Consider the following 18,545-nt stretch of genomic DNA (forward strand, 5'->3'; position numbering starts at 1 on the left):
TCCAGAATGGCTTTTTATAAAAAAAACAAACCAAACCAAAACAACCAGACCACTGAACTTTCAAAAACGATGGGCTACAAACCAATGAAAATATTTTTTCTATCCTGAAGTATGAAGAATGCTATTCTAAATACCTCCTCCTCAGAGAAAGGCAGATCTTGTTAATCTGCTATATACAATAGGGAGTGTATTGATAAGGATTTGTTAAGATTGACAACTTTGAACATTCATCCTAGAAAAGTATTAATGATTTACGCAAACATGCCTTTCCACAGCAGAAGTCTACCATGCAAAGCTATGGCTAAATATTTTGGCACCCACCATTGAGCTCTGGCATTCATGAGGCTGCAAAAAATGGTTACGTTTTCTCAGTCCATTCACTTCCTTTACCCCTCCTACATAATAAAGTACCAAGGAGTGGCTGCATTTTCTAGGAGTGTGTTTTTTAGGAGCATGTAAAGGAACAACCTGTTTTACGGGAGAAATTTGCTGCTTTGTTCATTCTCTATCCCAGACTATCTTGAGAGAAAATGAGAGGGGTTGTTGCTCCATAGCAGTTCTTTCCTCCTCCACACACTCAGAATAAAGCAGCAGATTTGTTCATACAATAATTGACTCTCCACAGAAAAAGGGGTGACACAACTTGACGCTTAATTTCCACTAAATTTCAATGTTAATCTTTCAGTGAGACTGTTTCAACCACGGAAATTCAGAGATGGTTGTCTTCATATTGTGAATGTTTCTCACCAATTACAAGGACTGTTTTGTCACAACATTTGACATGCTTAACAGCTTTTAGTTTTGGGGGTTTTTTTGTTTGGTTTTTTTTTTTTTTTTAATTGGCTGAGAATAGCCATGGCCCTCATGAAAAGTGAGCCACTGTACATCAGAATTCAATAGTATATTTACTGCTGACTTCAATTATTCTTAGAAAGAAGAGCACCGGTGCTAAAAATAATCTTATAAAACAGAGTCAGAAATACCCTCCAGAAACTGAGCTACTATACATTGGGAGAGAGTCTATAAAGTCATTGCCTGTCAACAGCAGCACTGACTGTGATCTCTGTAGCTGCTAAATAAGCCCATTTCACTATTACTAGGAATGCCAGATATGCTTTAACCAGTTCTGAAGTGCAGTAGGAGAGATTGCACTACAATGCAGGGATACCCAACCAAAGTTATTAAATTTAAATGAAATCACTGAGGAACCAGACATAGTCAAGAGCACAGACTTCCCCACAAGCTGCTTTATCTTGCCAAGCAGCTTAGGTATTTCTTCAGTTGACAGTAGTCTGCAAGGCAGACAAAAGCTAAGCGTGCTCTGTTGAGTCTACAGTACTGTGCATCAGTAGTTGAATATACCTGCAGGACACAGTTCATCTAAAAAGGACGCCCCTCTCCCAAACCAACCAACCAAAAAAAAAACAACCCCCAAACAAAAAACCCACCCCAAGAATCCTTCTGTTCTTGCCTTGAAGTTGTTCATAGTTGATCAGCATCTTCCAAAACAGTAATATCGAAGGAAAACCCAATTATAAACAAATTTCCAGAAGGCAGGAGAATTAAAGGCATTCAAAACAAAACTTATAGATTGAACAATTCAACATTCAATTGACTTTTCAGTTGCAGAACACTGACATTACTAAAATATTCTGTGAATTGCTGTCCCCGTGCCTTTTTAACAAGGTGTACAGGCTTCAGTTTGCCATCATATTTGGAAGTTAGAGCTGGCTTGCAGATTTCTTCCCCTTGCTAAACCTGTGCATGGAGTACAAGATCTTCTGCTGCTGTATCTTCCTGTCTCCAAAACTGAAGAGCAATTTTGTGCAACTTCAGAGATCAATATTGAGCCCTCATAAATTTTACTGCCTTTTCCTCACTGTTTTCTTCACCATCGTATCCAAAAGATGCCTACACTCATAAATACACTGGTCTGATTTAGGATGACATTTCCTTAAACAGATTCCAAACACAGATGGACATTCTGTTTAGACTAGATTTATTTCACTTTAATTAGCTCTCAGCAGGAAACTCGTTTAACTTGAACTTAAGGTCCTTGGACATTAAATAAGTGTATCCACACTGGGATTTGCACCTACTTAACTGAGGGTGTGATTTCATGATCAGTTTTCATCAGTCCAAACTGCTCACTGCTGCTGAAAAAGTAGATCTGATCTTCTTCCAGTATGCCAGTTCTAGCCCTTGCATGTTTGTGGGGCAAATCAAATTAATGAGTTGATCCTGCTGAAAGTTAACTCTGCAAAAAAAGATTACATTTCAGCCAGATCAGTGACTGCCTCAATTCACTCCACAGTCATATGAGTGCCAGCATCAGCACCCAGAGCTGTGACAGTAGGAAAGCTGGGCACCACAGCTTTGCAAAGCATGAATAAGAGCTCCGTTTTCCTTCCAGTCAGACTTTTGATCCAAAACTTTCCTCCTTTATGGTCTAAGCTTCCACAGTCTCACTGAAAAGTTCAGAGGACATGAGCTCCACAGCTGCTCTTCATAACCAAGTACCCAATATTATCTGTTTCAAACATCTATTAGTTAATAAAGGCAGGAAAAATAATAGAGGTATCTTCTTTCCTAAAGCAAGTAACAAGGGGTGGCTTAAAATGTATGTATGCCTTAGTCACTAACATATATGGTGAGAGAGGTACGGGCAGCCTCTGTCTGTACATATCCTGACATATGACAGTGTATCATCAACATTCCTAAAAATCTTCCTGCTTCCAGCAACATCAGAAGGATCAAACTTGAGATTATTACACCAACTCAAGTGCTGCCTAGACATGTTATTTTACTGAAGTACTAAGAAACTTACTTATACAATCACAGCTTACTGGAAGAATCTGCAGAGATGAGCAGGTGACAGGAAGACCCAAATATGTGCAAAAGCACGTCTCTTCTAATGAACTTAATGTCTGATCTACTAAGTCGGGAGAAGCGTTCTCAGCCACGCACCAACTCCATTCTTCAAATGATAAATTTGTTTAGTGCATTTAATGTAAACTAGTCTCCAAGAAATTAACCCCTTCATTTTGGAGCTGAAACACAGAAGCAGTGCAAAGGATGGCTGCTTCTGCAATCCTCACTCCATAGGTGAACGACAACGAGAAATGCAAGATCTTCCATGGCTCTAAAACCCCCTAAAAATGAACAGATTGAAAATTAACACGGTTCCTGAATGCAAAGCTTACATTAATATAGTGCGGGGCAGACGGGGACATTTTTGAAACTCTGCAACACTCCAAAGACACTTCCTTTCACACTAAAAATAAATTGCAATTAGTTTTAACAGCAAAAGAAATAAAAAGTACGGCTTTTCTGTGCCTACATATCAAAGTCGTACTTAAAGTCCTACCATACAGTAGCTACAAATAATTTCAATTGTTATATTAAACTGAACTTTTTTTCCCCACTTTTAAGTAATTTTTATCTCTGAACAGAGAAGACACAAGACCAGATTCTAAAGGAAAAAAAAAGGCAATACAAGACAATAAGGGAACAGCAAATAGTTACTGATATCAAGGATACACCCACTCCAGTTTTAGCTTTTCAGGAGGCAGCTCTGTCCTAATATCATCATAGTTTTCTACATCAGAAGGAATGAACATTGTGATTGGTCGACCTCGCATGAACATCTTGATATATTCTCCCTCTGTTGAAACAAAAAAGTGTATTAATCATGTGGCAAGTTTACACAAGAAATAAGCACAAAAGAAACCAGTAATAAGCACAGAGATGCAAATAACACTTGTGATATAACAATTATTTTTGAAATGCAGCTTGGTAAAGGCCCAGATTTTTTTTTTTTTTTTTTTTTAAACAGAACACTAAGACACACGCGCACGCACACACAGAGTAAGCGTTAGTTGAATTTGTGATAGAACAGACTGAGCATGTAACAATTTAGACGTGCAAATGAAATTACCAAGGCAAATTTCAAATTCAAATTAAAATCTGAAATTGAATAAATAAGAAGTCATAGAATCACAGGATAAGGTATTTCAGGTTGAAGGGGACCTCAGGAAGTCTTTAAGTCCAACCTCTAGCTCGAAGCAGGCTCAGCCATGAGGTCACACTAGGTTGCTCAGGGTTTTGTCTAGTCCAGTCTTGAAAACCTCCAAGCATGGAGATGGCACAACTTCTCTTGGCACCTGGCTGTCTTCCAGCACCCCTAAGGCCTTTCCCGCAGAGCTGCTCCCTGCAGCCCCTCTGTCCCGAGCCTGTATCTCTGCCAGGGGTTCTTCTTTTCCCCAGGCACAGGACTTGGCATTTGTCCTTGCTTAATTTTGTGAGGTTCCTGCAGGCGCATCCCTCCAGCCTGCCCAGGTACCCCTAGTTGGCAGCTCTACCCTCCAGCATATCAACTGGGCCCCCTGGTCTGCTGTCATCTGCAAACTTGAGAGTGTACTGTTTTGCCTGCTCCAGGTCATTGCTAAAGATGTTAAACAGGACAGGTCCAGGACAGATCCCTGCAGACTCCACTTGTTACCTATTGGCCACCAAGTAGAGTATGACCCATTAACCACGACCCTCTGAGGCCAACCATCCAACTGGTTCTTTTACCCACCTAGCTGCCCACCTATCCAAACCATAACGGCCAAGCTAAGACCCAAGGATACTGTAGGAAAAAATGTCAAAAACTTTGCTGAGGAATATAATCTGAAAATATATATCATCACAAACTAATACACTAACCTGAATTATTAAATTATTGAAATAATTCCGATCGCACGCTATTGCATATTGCATCATATCCTGAAGAATGGAAAGAAGCAACAGCTCCTAATGACTCCCCAACTGTAACACTGTCTATAGCTGTGACAAAATACTTGCATACCTCTGTTGGGGCACCTGAGCACTTCACAAGCCTTTAGGAGTTCCATTTCAAGGAACATGGGATTATTTCCCACCAGAGAAAACTAATTACAGAGTAGCTGAGTGGCTTCGTCAAACATATTAGCTAGTCGTTGGAAGGTAAGTCATCTGGATTTAAGGAATACAGGATTGCAACTAGTATATTAGGTGCCCTACAGGAGTCTTCCTGCCACACTATGCCAATAATCATTTTCTAACTTCAGAAGACCAGAAAAGCCCTTGGAGACTTTTAAAAGCCTTTACGCCCTACCCACACAGCAAAACCAGCACTGTAGTGCTGTTTAACTATGGTTAAATCAGGCTTCGCATCCACAAGAATTAATGCCAGACTCCAATGCTGCTGACACAGCAGTTTCATTTAAAAAAGCACTGATGACAAAGACCCAAGTATTTCACTAATTTTGCATCAATGAAATGGTAACTTTTTATCACTCTTCAACTTCTTTAGTAAGTAATATCCATTGTTAATGTAACTAATATCACAAACCCAAAGTAATATAACATTCTGCTGTGAATCTGGAACTCCGGTATTTTTCATGAGTAGGATTTGCAAGTCACAGCAGACAGAGGGAACTCAGAGCTTCAGACCAAAATGTAAATAGTTGAGTAGGACTAGAGGAGAAGAATAGCTGTGAATTAGCAATACAGTATTAAAAAAAAATCTAATCACATTTGATGCAACCAATATTGAGCTCTAAAATTAAGATCTTTAAACAATTACTTTTGTATTGCTTTCAAAAGACAAACATGAGACAGAATTCCTGTAAATGCCGAAGGAATGCTTCAAAATATTTCCCCAGTTAAGCATAAGATTACTACTCAGACCGCATGAATGTGCAATCTATGTTTTGCATTCCCTAAAACATCTAAAATTGAAATTATGAGACACTCAGACTTATTCCCACAGAATTACAGCTTAACAGCTCAAGTCAAACTTGGAGATCTAAAAAGGCAAGAGAAAGCAGATAATTTCAGTGACAGCAGAAGCAACGTAGACTCCAAAATAGTCTCTTGCTTACAGAAACATTTTAGAAGATGCAAAGATCAAGAAACAATCAAAGTTGTGAGCAGGACCAACCTTAAGTCAGGGTCTCTACCGTTCTCTGAATTTGAAATATCTCTACTGTATAGACTGCAGAAACATATTCTGTCTCACTGCAGTCAGACGAGAATGAGAGAGGAAAAAGCTGGAATTATTTTCATCCACCAAAGACATAAAGCAGTCTTGCACAAAGTTTGGAAATGAATTCTTGACACTCAAGGTCTTTCTTCTACAGCTAGACAAGACAGAAGACTGACAATCACCAATCTAATGAAAAAATGTGGTGAATATTCTAGGTTATTTAAAGAAGTATTTCTGATCATAGAGGATTTTATTAGAGGAATACTACCCCAGCTCTGAAAACACCGGAAAGCACTAGCTTTGAATACAGCAGTGATGATCCTAGAACACACTGATGACTTGGACAGCATTGACACATACAGGAAAAATCTATGATGACCAAATGATATATTTAGTAACTCCTAGCCAGAGAAAGATCTACCCATGAGCTTGCGTGGTTTTAACATCACTTGTCACAGCATTGCTCAAACTTAACTAGGTCAATGAATCCATGTACCTGAACATAAGCTAGTTAGAAGTATTCTACTACGTGCATGACACTCACTTTGAAGATTTCACAACACATATGGCTTAATTTGTCAAAACCTTTTGTTTTTCCTCTTAACAGACTGTAGTTTGATTTCTTGATGCTTAACAGTTTTAACATTTTTTTTTTAACTGTTTGATGACACATCACAGTTTATCAATTTACCAAGTTCCCGGATTTAAAAGATACGATTAGTGTGACTCCTTTTCCACTTTTAGTGTGCTCAAGTCAACCTTCTGAGAGCAAGAATTCATTTTACTTGAATTTTGTGTCGCTTTTGACCCTGATAGTAGGTTTACTCTGCGCTGGAGGCAAGAGAAGGGAATTTTCCTATGACAGTCCAAATACAAGTAAAAGCTAGTGAAAAAAAAAACCAACCCCAAAAAAACAAAAACAAAAAAACCCCCACAGGCTCAAAAAATAATTCCTGAACAGAAATCGTAATAATTGAGCAATGTACAACTAACACATGCATAAAGGTTCTTCCTTATTTAGAATATTAATTCAATGAAAGTTGAGCCATTTAAGTCCAGTAAAGGAACAGATACTGAGAAGATGAAAAACAACTGTCCCACTTCTTTCTAAGAACAAATACAGCTCTCCTTTGAATGAGAACCCTGTGAGTCCATCCACTGACAACAACAGAAAGCTTGCCTCAGATCAAGTATCAAGCAACAAAGAAAATCACTTCCCAGTAGCTAAATTAGAAACAATAGTTATTATACCAAATGTGCATTGCTTAATTGCATTGCTGAGAAAAGCTAAAGATCAGTGTTGTCATTAGTTTGACACAAATGTTTAGATAATTACTCCAAACTAGTCACGTCTCGTTTTTCCACCAAAATATTTTTTTATAGTATGTATTTTACAGAGATAAAATAACATTGGCCAAACCCAAGAGTAACGTATTAATAATGACCTTTCTATTAAAATCTGGCGCTCTCACTCTTATAAATTAAAGCACAACGTAGCCTGAGGGTATTCAGAAAAGACCATTCGTTTGTGCAAGTCAAATTCTTGATTTAACACCGAGCTTGGGAGTTCTGGTTCCACAAGATCAGTGCAAAATGACACCACAAATTTAGGATCAAATTTCTCATTGCTGCTTAGAACAGTGGAGACAAGCTGCAACTGAAATTCATATGGATGGAGACAGTTGCACCTATCAGACTCTGCAGATGAGAGAGATGAGGAGTCCAAGAGGAATTCAGTCAGGTCTTTAGCCAGAAGAGAAGAGGCTATCCTGGAGCTCAGGGAAAAGATTATCTGCAGGGTATTCAGATAGAAATTAGCTCTCTGAACTTCCCCATTAAAGAAAGAACATTTTTTGCTTTTGTTAGCTAGCTGCATGTTATTCAAGATTACCCTTGAAGATACATATTTAACACACTTGTTAGAGAAACATAGGCTAGGTATAACTTGATTAAGCCTCTCCCTACAGAAGAGGAAGGATAAAAAAAAAAAAGAAAGAGACAACCCACTGAAAGATTTTTGCCTAAGACTGTAAATTTCCTTTCGTCAGAATAACCTGTAGGGCAGATATAATATTAATGTAAAAATCTTTTGAAATACTAGAAAGGATGGCAGCATATCAACAAAACCATTCTCAAAACAGCAACTAATTGCCTGAGGCCAAACTCTTGTATTTGCAAGTTAAGAAAACCAGTGATTTAACTCTTTCATAGCATACTGGTTCAACTGAATGCTCAAGAGCATTAGACTATCTGTTTCTTTCCTGCATTCTCACAATTTCCTGGCACAAAGCAGTATATGTCAGGACTTTTTTTTCCTCACTTGATCTTTTTGAAGAAAAGAGCCTTGGTCATCTCATAACAGATATGTAGGTAAGGGGGTATAGGGGTGATAAATTCAGAAGTTATAGTGTGTGTGTGTGGGAAACCCAACAAACAAAAAATCCTTGACAATTCTAGTATCTACCAGCCTGAAAACAGTAGGTATGAAAGTAAAAATTCTCTATCCCATATAAAGAGGTGTTCAGACCCCACTGCCCACTGTGCAGAAGCGGGGGGGGGGGGGGGGGGGGAGGGCATACCTGAAAGGACCTTGGTGCTTGCTAAGTTAATTAATCTGCAACTGCAGGTGTCCCATAAATCCTTTCAAATATGGATCAAACCAACGTAAGTACAGTTGAAGCTCTGTAGATAGCAGAGCCAGGTGCCATGGGTTATTCACACCACACAAAAAGGAATAGCTCAGGCCCAGGGTTGCTACAAAAGGCAGCATCAAGTGGATGCAGCGCTCTGGCTTCAGGGGCCAGCTCCTCACCAGGAACAGCTTTAGCTGCTTTTGTGCAGCTTTGAGCTCAAATTCACAGCCCTTGCCAAACTCTGCTTGGCTCGGCAATAATTCACCTCTGGAGCCTCAACAATCTCTTTGCACAAGTGCCAGAGGACACAGGACCAACACTCCCAATTTTTGCTCCCAGGTTCGGCTCAGGCTTATTAGCCTCACATGGGAGCCCTCTGGGTGTGCTGGAGGAGCCTCACATGGAGCCCTCTGCAAGCAAACTCCATGCAGGTCTCAGCTCTCTGTGGGATCCCCAGAGGTCTGGGGAAATTATTAACTCAGCCCCAAAAATGCAGAAACACTTGATCTGACTACACCATGGCCCCAGTCAGCTGAAGGGACACAAAACATTGTTCAGGAAGAGTGACACAAAGACAGAGCCCAGCGATTTGGTGAGGGCCCACCTAAAGATGGATTTGAGTGCCCATCAGCCACGAGGCTCTGCAAACCCATGTCATGAGCTGGAGGAACATCACAGCTGATGTTCCTAGCCCAGCCTGACGGATGCACAGCATGCCCCCCAGCGCCCTCCCTCTGCCTGCATCACTCTTGTTTTTACTCTGATCAGGGTACTGCAGCACTCCCTTTGGACAGCAGAGACTTGGCTGTCACTGGGATACACACAAACACGATCTGCTGATTTCGGAATACCATCCAAAAAACTCCTGCTCCTAATAGTTGGGAACCTCTCTACTTCCAGGTGACAAAAAAGCATGGCCAGGTTGCTTACTTTTTGTGCGTGTGACAGCATGGCTGTTGACTTCAGCACAGGTCTGCCCATCTGCTGTCTGAAAGTGTATCAGGTGAGCATGAAAACAGCAATCATGCCCTTCTTCCTCCCAGCCTTCATTTTGCAAAAATAAAAATATCCAGCTACTTAACTCTCTTTTTGCGTGATAAGGTTTCAGGCTGTCTCCACACCACCACAAAACTTACCTTTTATGATTGTGAGTGGCTATAACTGCATGCAGTGTTACAGAGGAGAACCTACCAGGGTTTTGATGCATTAACATTTTCCATAAGGCTGTGTATCTCTGTTAGAATTACTTCTGATACATCCTGGGATTGCATCTGTGTTTTCATAATAAGTGAGTGGTTCAATCTTTGTATGATTAACTAGCTTGTTAGAGCCCTTTTCCTCACCATTTAATTCTGGCAGACAACCTGTTTACAGCTAAAACGTTGCTAGCAACTCCTGCATGTGTGATCTTTCTCTTCGAATAATTTAATTTTGTCTTACACTACACTCCAGGCCTCAGGAACATCTAGGTCTTACTGTATTAAAATCTCAGCTTCCACTGTATCAGTTTGGTCTCTCAGCTTCATGTAACCAGTGAAATTTCATCAGTGCTCCTACTTTCCTGTGTTAAGTTCATTAGTGTAAACACTAAGCCAAATAGGTCCCAACAGGCTGGAGGCAGATGTTAGCAACCAGAGTATCTACTGTGGGTTCTTTGAAAGTTTATAGCCTGCTAGAGAAGAGAATAAGTATGTCGGTGCAACAAGGTGCTGCTACTGAGAGGGAACCCTAGAAGCCTGCCTGATCTGCAAGGAAACAAGTGCATCTTCTTCACTGACAGTCACTGTAAGCAAGTGTACTTACCTTGCACGCAAGGAAACTGTTGATAAAGCATGCAACACCAAGAATCCAGGACTAAAGCTAGGGGCAAATAAAAAATTGTGGACAAACAGCAGACGGTGACCGAAATTTTCTGCAAAGCCTCCTTCTATTAAAAGGAGACTCCCATTAACATAAATAAGCTTTTAATCAGGCCTTATAAAAGGAAAAAAAAAAAAAAGGCAGCACAAAGGTAACAGTAAAATTCAACTTCAAACAATGCCTATTAATTCGCTCTTGGAAGAAAGTTTAAAACGCAGCAATTCAGGGAAAGCAAGCTGGAAGGTAAAATCAACGCAAAACACTGCAGGTGATAACAGACAGCAAAGATACAGCAATACAAACCATCTGAAAGGCTGAAATTATTGCGTCCATGAAGTCAGCACAGAAAGACTCTTGCAATGACACTTAAGCAATTTATTACTTTCTGTGAATCATATTCTTAGGGGAATATGGAAGGTTTTCAGAGGAAAATAATAGGAACTGAAAGGAGGAGGGGAAAAAATGATCAAAGAAGTCTTTGTAGATTAACTCAGAAGTATTTACAGAGAAGAGGAATTCAGGAGACATGAAAGCTACTGTTTAGATCCTTCAGAAGTTTGAAGACAGTGACATAACAAAACCAAAATCCTCCTGGTTTCCAAAAAACATGCCTCAAAATGAAATTGTCAAGGAATACGCAGTAGTTTCCTAGAAGCATGCGAGAAGCCCTCATCCTCAATTTCTGATTTCTTCAACAAAACTGGACAAAATATTAGAATAACGTATTTTATATCACACTATTCCTCGTTATTTAAACAGACCCTCAGGTCGCCCCGCAAGTCTGTGCTGTAATTAATTGCTCTTCAGCTAGCAAGTGTATGGATAATGGGAAGTCTAATAAGCATACAGTAGATCATATATAAGATCATATATACACACACACACACAGAGTAGGTAACAGTGAATAAATAACAAAATAATCTGTTCTTCTACATGGTTACAAGTTTAATTCTTAGGGAATCATTACAATAATCTTACCTTGCAAATTATTAGTGACTATTTTTCAATAGGTCCCACCCCATCTAGTTTGAAAGAACAACATGGACTGATGCATCAAAACCCTCAGCTCAGTTCTACTTGTGTTTAGCATCTGAATCTTCGCCTTAAAGTAAATTACAAGCAAACTAAAAACCCCAAAAGACTCCAACTAGCTTGGCCAAGCAGAACTCTCTAATAATATACAATAAACTACCACATCCAGAGTACATTTATTAATCTGTCTTCACCTTCTAGCTGCTTGACCAGTGAAGTTATGCTTTTTAATACTACAAATAGCTTCTTTCCCACAAGCTTTCTGCTTTTAGGCCTGTGTCCAAGAACTCTGTAGGACCACTAACCTGAGGGACAAAGGCTTAGAAGCCTGTTTCTAATTTAAACCAGTGCTAACAGCACAGAGATGAATACAACCAAATTCAGCCACCATGCCCAGACCATTACATTTTAAGTTACAATGGAATTAAAATGCGGTTGCAGGTCTACCATCTCTCACCCTGAGCTATGTGTCAGTGCTTGCTGAACCTGACAAGCAGACATGCACTGTTGCTATTAAGTGCTGGTGCAATACAAACCAAAGTCGAAAAAAGCAGATGACACGAGAGATTTGCCTCTGTTTGGAATGGCTTTACAGCTTTGCCTTGTGATTTCTTAATAGACCTTTGGTTATTAATTTTATATAACTTGATAAGTAAATCATAGTTAAAACCTGGTTTTGCACGTACCAGGTGGCATTAAGAATCTAGGTATTAACAACAGTGACCATTTGCATTGAAATAATTCAAGTTTAATATTAAACTGTAGCTTTTTATTAAAAAAAAAAAAAGGACTCAAAAAGGAGTACTGGACACAAACAAGCTCAATAAGACTGTATCTAAATGCTTCCTGCTTAAATAATAAAATCCTGACTTCACAAAGAATCAGTGATAAAACTCCCAAATACCAGTTTGTTTTTCTGACAGTATCTATGGTTTTTAATAATATGCACTGTGCCTGAATGAGAGCAAGCAGCCCAATAATAATGAGAGAGACCGGGTCTCCATTTGCCCTCAGGTACGTGAGCACCTTCAATAAGCATCTGACAGAAAATCTGTGTCTGGTGAAAAAACTGATCCGAGGTAGTTACTGAATTTTGCACTCTCAATGGACAGGTTGCACTGTCAGCAGGGTAAATTTTTCCACTGTGTGCTTCACGATTGCCCTGTTCTGTGAAGCTAGAACTATAGCACAGTTAAACTAAGAGAAGAAAAAGCACTGGAAACTAATAAAGCACAATCTAAAAAGAAACAAACTTAGGAATGCAGTGAGTGTTTTTCATTAATTCTTTCACATATGGTTTTTATTGCCATCCAAAAACGTCTAAGTGTCTCTTATTACTTTATAATAAGTGAACAAGTGATATATACGGAGCTGCTATCACTAAAAACCAAACTCAAATATGGAATGTCAGTGAAAAAAATTACGTTTTATCTTAAAATAAGCCAGGTCTTAACTTCTGGGTATAAAAATATGAATGCTTTATGATTAATACTTTAAAAATATCTCTGCTGAAGTGAAAAGCAAGATGGCTTTTATAGGCAATTGTAAACACCTGCTGGTAAAGAATTTAAAAGAATAACTTTAGCTAGTGTCCTTTTAAGGCTGTAGTAAGCACCTGTTCATTTCACCCATAGCTTTATTGGATTTTCACAGAATTTTAATACCTCCTTAGTACTGGATTTTATTATAAAAAGGTTGTCCTGGTTTACAAGGATAAACAAACAAATGTTCAAAAATAAGCTGAAAAACCTAAACCCAAAACTCTCTTCAGCAAATGTATGGAAGTGTGTATAAGTCCCTCATTGGATTGACATCACCAAAGTATTCCTGTCTATTACCTCTGCTTCAGCATATACCCAGATGCATAAAGCTCAGGACTAACCTCAACATGGAGTAGATGAACTCAACCCAGGTGGGAGAGATAAAGGCACTAAGGGAACAAAACTGTGAACTGAGACAGAAGGTACGTGACGAACACTGGTAACACATATGGCCTTGGCACGGTGCTAAACAGAGGAAACTCAAGTGACTGCCTGCAACGTAGCTGCAAACTGCAGCTCCCCGCGCTGCTGCTGCTGGCAGGAGGGGAGAATTGCCTAGGTCTTGCTGACATTTACATGCAACACCTGCAGCACGCTCTCTGGGGGACTCCATACCAAAGTCAAGTCAGACATCGAAGCTAATGCCTTTCACTACTGCAGCTCATCTAAGATTCTCACTTTTTCCTCAAGTCTTTCACTTTTATAGCTAATACATACTATCAACAGAAATCACAATGAACATGCACAGATGGTCACAACACAGATAATACTGCAGTAACGTCTGCTGCTAGAAAAATAAGATTCCAAGAACTAAATGTGCAAAAACATATTTCTCAACATTTTGTGGTACTGTACTATACCGACAAGTTTCAAAGCAGTTTCTTTAAAGCTGAATCAAAAAAAGGAAACAAAGTAATTCCAGGATGTTCAAAGCTACACAGAACTGTCACCTTCCATCCTATTATCCCACGCAAACACTTTCTGCTATGATAATTTGCAATTTCAGTGTGTTTCCAAACTTATTTTATGTGTGTATAAAGACAGTGAAGTATTTCTACGTAGACTTGCTTTGAAGCTTGGCAGTTTGCACACCAGCAGTCTTCCCAAGAGTCTCCTCCATACAATTTCTAGGAAGCACATTGACATAATCGTTAGCACAGGAGGTGTGTGCCGGGGGCGTACGCAGTGCTTCACATACAGCCTAGTGAAATGAGCAGCTCGGGAGAGCTGCTGTAACTTAATTAACACCATGCTAGAGACTGCTCACCTCTAGAGGCAAAGGCTGGCAAGCCACAAAGGAGTATTAAAGCAGCTGTAACTTTTCTTGCCTTTGGGATGCAGAACAGGAAGGTCCTGCACAACGGCTTGAGCAAAGGCTACCCTTCATCCCACCCTGCCCAAGACAACTCTGTCCAGCTGCACAGGATTTACCTCCAGAAACCACGTAAACTGTCTGTGCCACTCTTCAACTTTCTGACTGTTTGCGTCAAGGTGCCAACTGGAAGTTGGTTTATTTATGTGGCAACTATCAAGAACAAAACAGGCTAAAGTCACCTGCCCTGAACAGGACGTTGGACTACAGAGAATTGGCTGAGTGTTGCTAAGCTTATACTGGAAAGGATGGGGGGACCCTCTGCAACTACAGTAACTAATGGGTGTTTACTTCTGTGGCAGTAAACACAACACCAAACCTAACACAGCCTTACACACACACACACACACACACAGAGACATACTCTAAAAGCTCTCAAAAAATACACTCATTGGTCCATTAAAAAAAAAAAAAAGTCTTCGGAGGATGAATCCTGCTAATCGCAGCTTCATCCATGTTAAAGGCAGGATGACGTTTTTCCACGATACGTGTTCAAAATGTTAGTAAATGCATTTTCTATGACAAGACTTTCTCTCCATCTTCCATATAAGTGGGGCCACTGTCATCTGCATCATATTTCTCTTTCACTCCGGTTGGGCTCTGAACAGACAATGGCGTGACACACATGGAAGGTACCCGTTCATCATTCAGTGAAAGCTCACATCATCTCCAGAGTAACACAACAGATAGCAGGGTACACATTGAGGCCACGTAAGTTACAGCCAGCAGGATGAGAGAACTGAAAGATGGCCCATTCTTGGCAGAACACATAGAATTGTAGAAGCACACTGTAGGGAAAGAATTAGTATCGAAGGTATTTTAGCTGTATGCAACTTGGTTTTGTGAAAAGCTGTGTTTGGCAGAAGGGGTATTTTTAATATAACAGTTTTAATTCTTGCAAAGCTAAACTGCAGCTGGTCTGGACACTACTGATTAGTTTTTACAGTAACCATTGCTGCACATATGTACTGTTCCACAGCTGGTGTTAAGCAACCTGGCATAAAGAAACATTTCTTCTTTGTTCCTGATGTTTATGCACCCTCTGTCACCCCTCTTGTCTTTGAAGGATGCTTTTGGTAAGCATCATTTTAGAATATTTTTAAATCTGTAATTTCTCTATGAATTAGAAAAAGATAAAGCAATTGGGTTCAAGTTGATTTTGCTTTCATTACAACAATTCATATATTAACTTCCAAAAAATGTGAGGTTTTTTTTCTTTTTGAAAGAAAACCCAGAGGAGACCAAAAGTAATCATACTGAGTATAATGTAAGCTTGCTTACAGCACAGAATTTGGAGACTACAGATTTGTTAATTAGCAGCAAAAAAGCATGAGACAGAAATTCTGTACATAGATATATGTTGTGTACAGCATGCACTTGGGTTACATGCTTCAGTTTTGAAACTGCATGCTTCAGTACAGTTTGCAGGACATCAAAGCAGAGTAGTTTTGTGACACAAGAAGTGGATTTCTTTTGTTGTTGCGTTCCACCACGTTCAGATAGACGGCTCCTTTTCCTGTCTGAACAAGCCAGCAGCAGCAGGTAGCCACAGAATGCAAGATTCATCGGTGCAAAGACATACACTTTAGAAGAGACTCATTTTTCATTTTAGGAGAATATATTAAAACCTTCAGTCTCTGTTCTTGTCTAATCAGCATGTAGATGTTGTAATATTGGCAAGACAGAAAGCTGAGATAAAACAAATCTTTTAGTTGGCAGTTCCTAATATTCTGATATCTTAGGCAACAATGCAAGACTTCTAGAACCTTATTTGAACACACATTCCTCTCTGAGGAAATTATGTGTGTAGTAATTTATTTTAGACTACCCCAAATAACCCCCACATAGGTTGCAATGTGCATATGCATATGTATTTCCATAATAAGAAAGTTGAAATATTTATTTAAATGCTCAAAGTTTTTAAGAGATCATGCACTGATGCTCTTTGATGGTGAAAAGCCAAATAAAAGATTCATGAAAGCGCTAAATTAGAAAGCAACCAAAGGGCGTAGCTTAATTCTTACCTTGGCTGTTTTTTTCACGAGTTGACATTTTTGCTGGTTATGGGACAGAAATAAAATATCTTAAAACTATTCCTAAAGTCTCACTCACACCTGCTTGGATGAAGACTGGCACATAGGCCAAAACTTTAGATTGTTTTCATAACCTCTCTCTATTTATGCACATACCCACAGAGAAGAAAATAAACAAAAAAGGGGTTTTGTTTCACGAAAGTAAAATGAATCCTCCCACCACCCACCAAAAATTTCTGTCCTTCCTAAAGATCCAGTTTGATGAGGCATTTCTCCATAATTTCAAATATCCTCATACAGGTCTTGAGTAACATCTGGCCAGATGAATTCTTGGAGTATATTAATGCTATTGTAGCTCTATGTCCCTGTTTCATAAGTATAGGTCCCAATGTATTTATTTACAGGAAATACTATTCAGTGAAAAGCAAATCTTTTCAGCTTCATCCAGTATTTAAAAATAAATGTTTTTATTTACCTTGGCTGACAATGACATCTTTGTGCCTGGGGAAAAATTCAAAATAATATCGTTAATAATATGTAAAATGCTTATCAAGCCAATACCACCTAGTTCTTACACATTATTGCATTTGGCAATCTCATCAGATTCTGTGAACAGTGTAACTGTAGTATAGGATGCTAAATAACTAATCTTGGTCACTGTAGTGCATTTTTACCCATATATTATTTTACGCAGTCCACTGTATCTTGCAAGTAATTTAAAGTCTTTGGCCCTATGACAAGGGTTCCTAAGAATTACTGTGATAACAACAAAATACAAAAAGCTTTTAAAAATAAATTATGGAGGCCATATTCCTTGTGCACGGAAAATTCCATTTTGAGAGAGCAAACTTGTAATAACCAAATGTTTTAAGCTGCCAAACACCCTCAGGCCTGCATGCAAAGCATTTAACACCTGTCCAAATAAGCTGTCAGCACAGAGCAACACAAATTTTTCTAGGAATTAACCCTGTTGGACACATGGATTAAATGTAAGCAAGTTGCAGTTTCATTTAAACCGGATCCATGCAGCATTACTGGATGTACAACACAAAGTCTTCAAAGCAGTGCAGTTGAGACATCTTTCCTTACCAGAACCAGGAATGAACTATTAACAGAAAACCTCAATCCTTTTTTGTGAAGAGGGAAGAAATACTAATTTCCAGCATCAGAGCTACTTCTTACCGGAATAACGCTCCTTGACGGGAGAATGTATTGCATAAAAAAACCCCTCTTGAATTCATTTGAAATTCAGCAGGAAGGTATGAGTGGCATCCAGTATTTTTAGCTGGATGGAGGTCAAATTTTTGTAACAGTGACAAAGGGTCAAGCATATGCATGAGGAAAGTCATCCCTGGCTATTGGTAGACTCACCCTTCACCACACTGCCAAATGAAAAATTAAAACTGGACTCCCAGTCTTGCCTGAAAAACACTGAATGATGGGCTGCCATTGGAACCCTCTTACTTCTTATGGCTTTATCAGACTGATTTACAGCTCAGTGCTGGCTTTAAGACCGAGCTTACTAAACCAAGTTCATATCCTGGGCTGGTAGCGCAAAGCATATGTAAAACATTTCTGTCCTGGGGCCCACATTAGGGGCTGAATTCTATTCCCTTGCACAAGACTCGGGTAACTTCAGGCAGATTAGGCCAACATTTCTTAATTGGGAATGATAAACGCAATATAACAATAGGCCTTTGCACAATTCCAACCAATTCTTTTAGAAACTGGGCACACAGGATGTGAGTAAGAAATTAGTATTAATGTGTGCTCTTGAATGCAAATAGTGCTTTTATTATAAATCTGAGCATAAGAACAAGGTACACAAACAATACACCACCCAGTCTTCAATCAGATGATAGTCTACAATTGATAATGTCTGAAGCTTTGTTTTTTTGCCAAATATGTTAAGATACAACAGCTTCAAGTTATGAACAGACAACTTTCTCTAACAATAATTAATCCTAATCTTTCCTTGTCCACTCTGTTGTTAGATACCTGTTTTTTTTTCTACATTAGAGACTGAAGAAGGGCAGCATTTAAAGTCTTTTAGAAAATAAGTAG

At 39.2% G+C, this 18,545-nt stretch overlaps 1 protein-coding gene across 3 annotated transcripts in view; it reads right to left on the minus strand.

The window, feature by feature from the left end:
- The window catches only part of EML4 (EMAP like 4), a 168,411-nt gene that overhangs the window by 35,903 nt on the left and 113,963 nt on the right, over nt 1-18,545 (minus strand). For all 3 annotated transcript variants that reach the window (XM_075496313.1, XM_075496312.1, XM_075496311.1), the window contains 3 exons: nt 16,957-16,982; nt 16,473-16,505; nt 3,541-3,664 (listed from right to left, as the gene is read on the minus strand). In XM_075496313.1, the coding sequence (XP_075352428.1) occupies nt 3,541-3,664; nt 16,473-16,505; nt 16,957-16,982 (183 nt within the window). The remainder of the gene's footprint in view (nt 1-3,540; nt 3,665-16,472; nt 16,506-16,956; nt 16,983-18,545) is intronic.

This window comes from Mycteria americana, chromosome 3 (genome assembly GCF_035582795.1).
Source record: "Mycteria americana isolate JAX WOST 10 ecotype Jacksonville Zoo and Gardens chromosome 3, USCA_MyAme_1.0, whole genome shotgun sequence".
NCBI lineage: Eukaryota > Metazoa > Chordata > Aves > Ciconiiformes > Ciconiidae > Mycteria > Mycteria americana.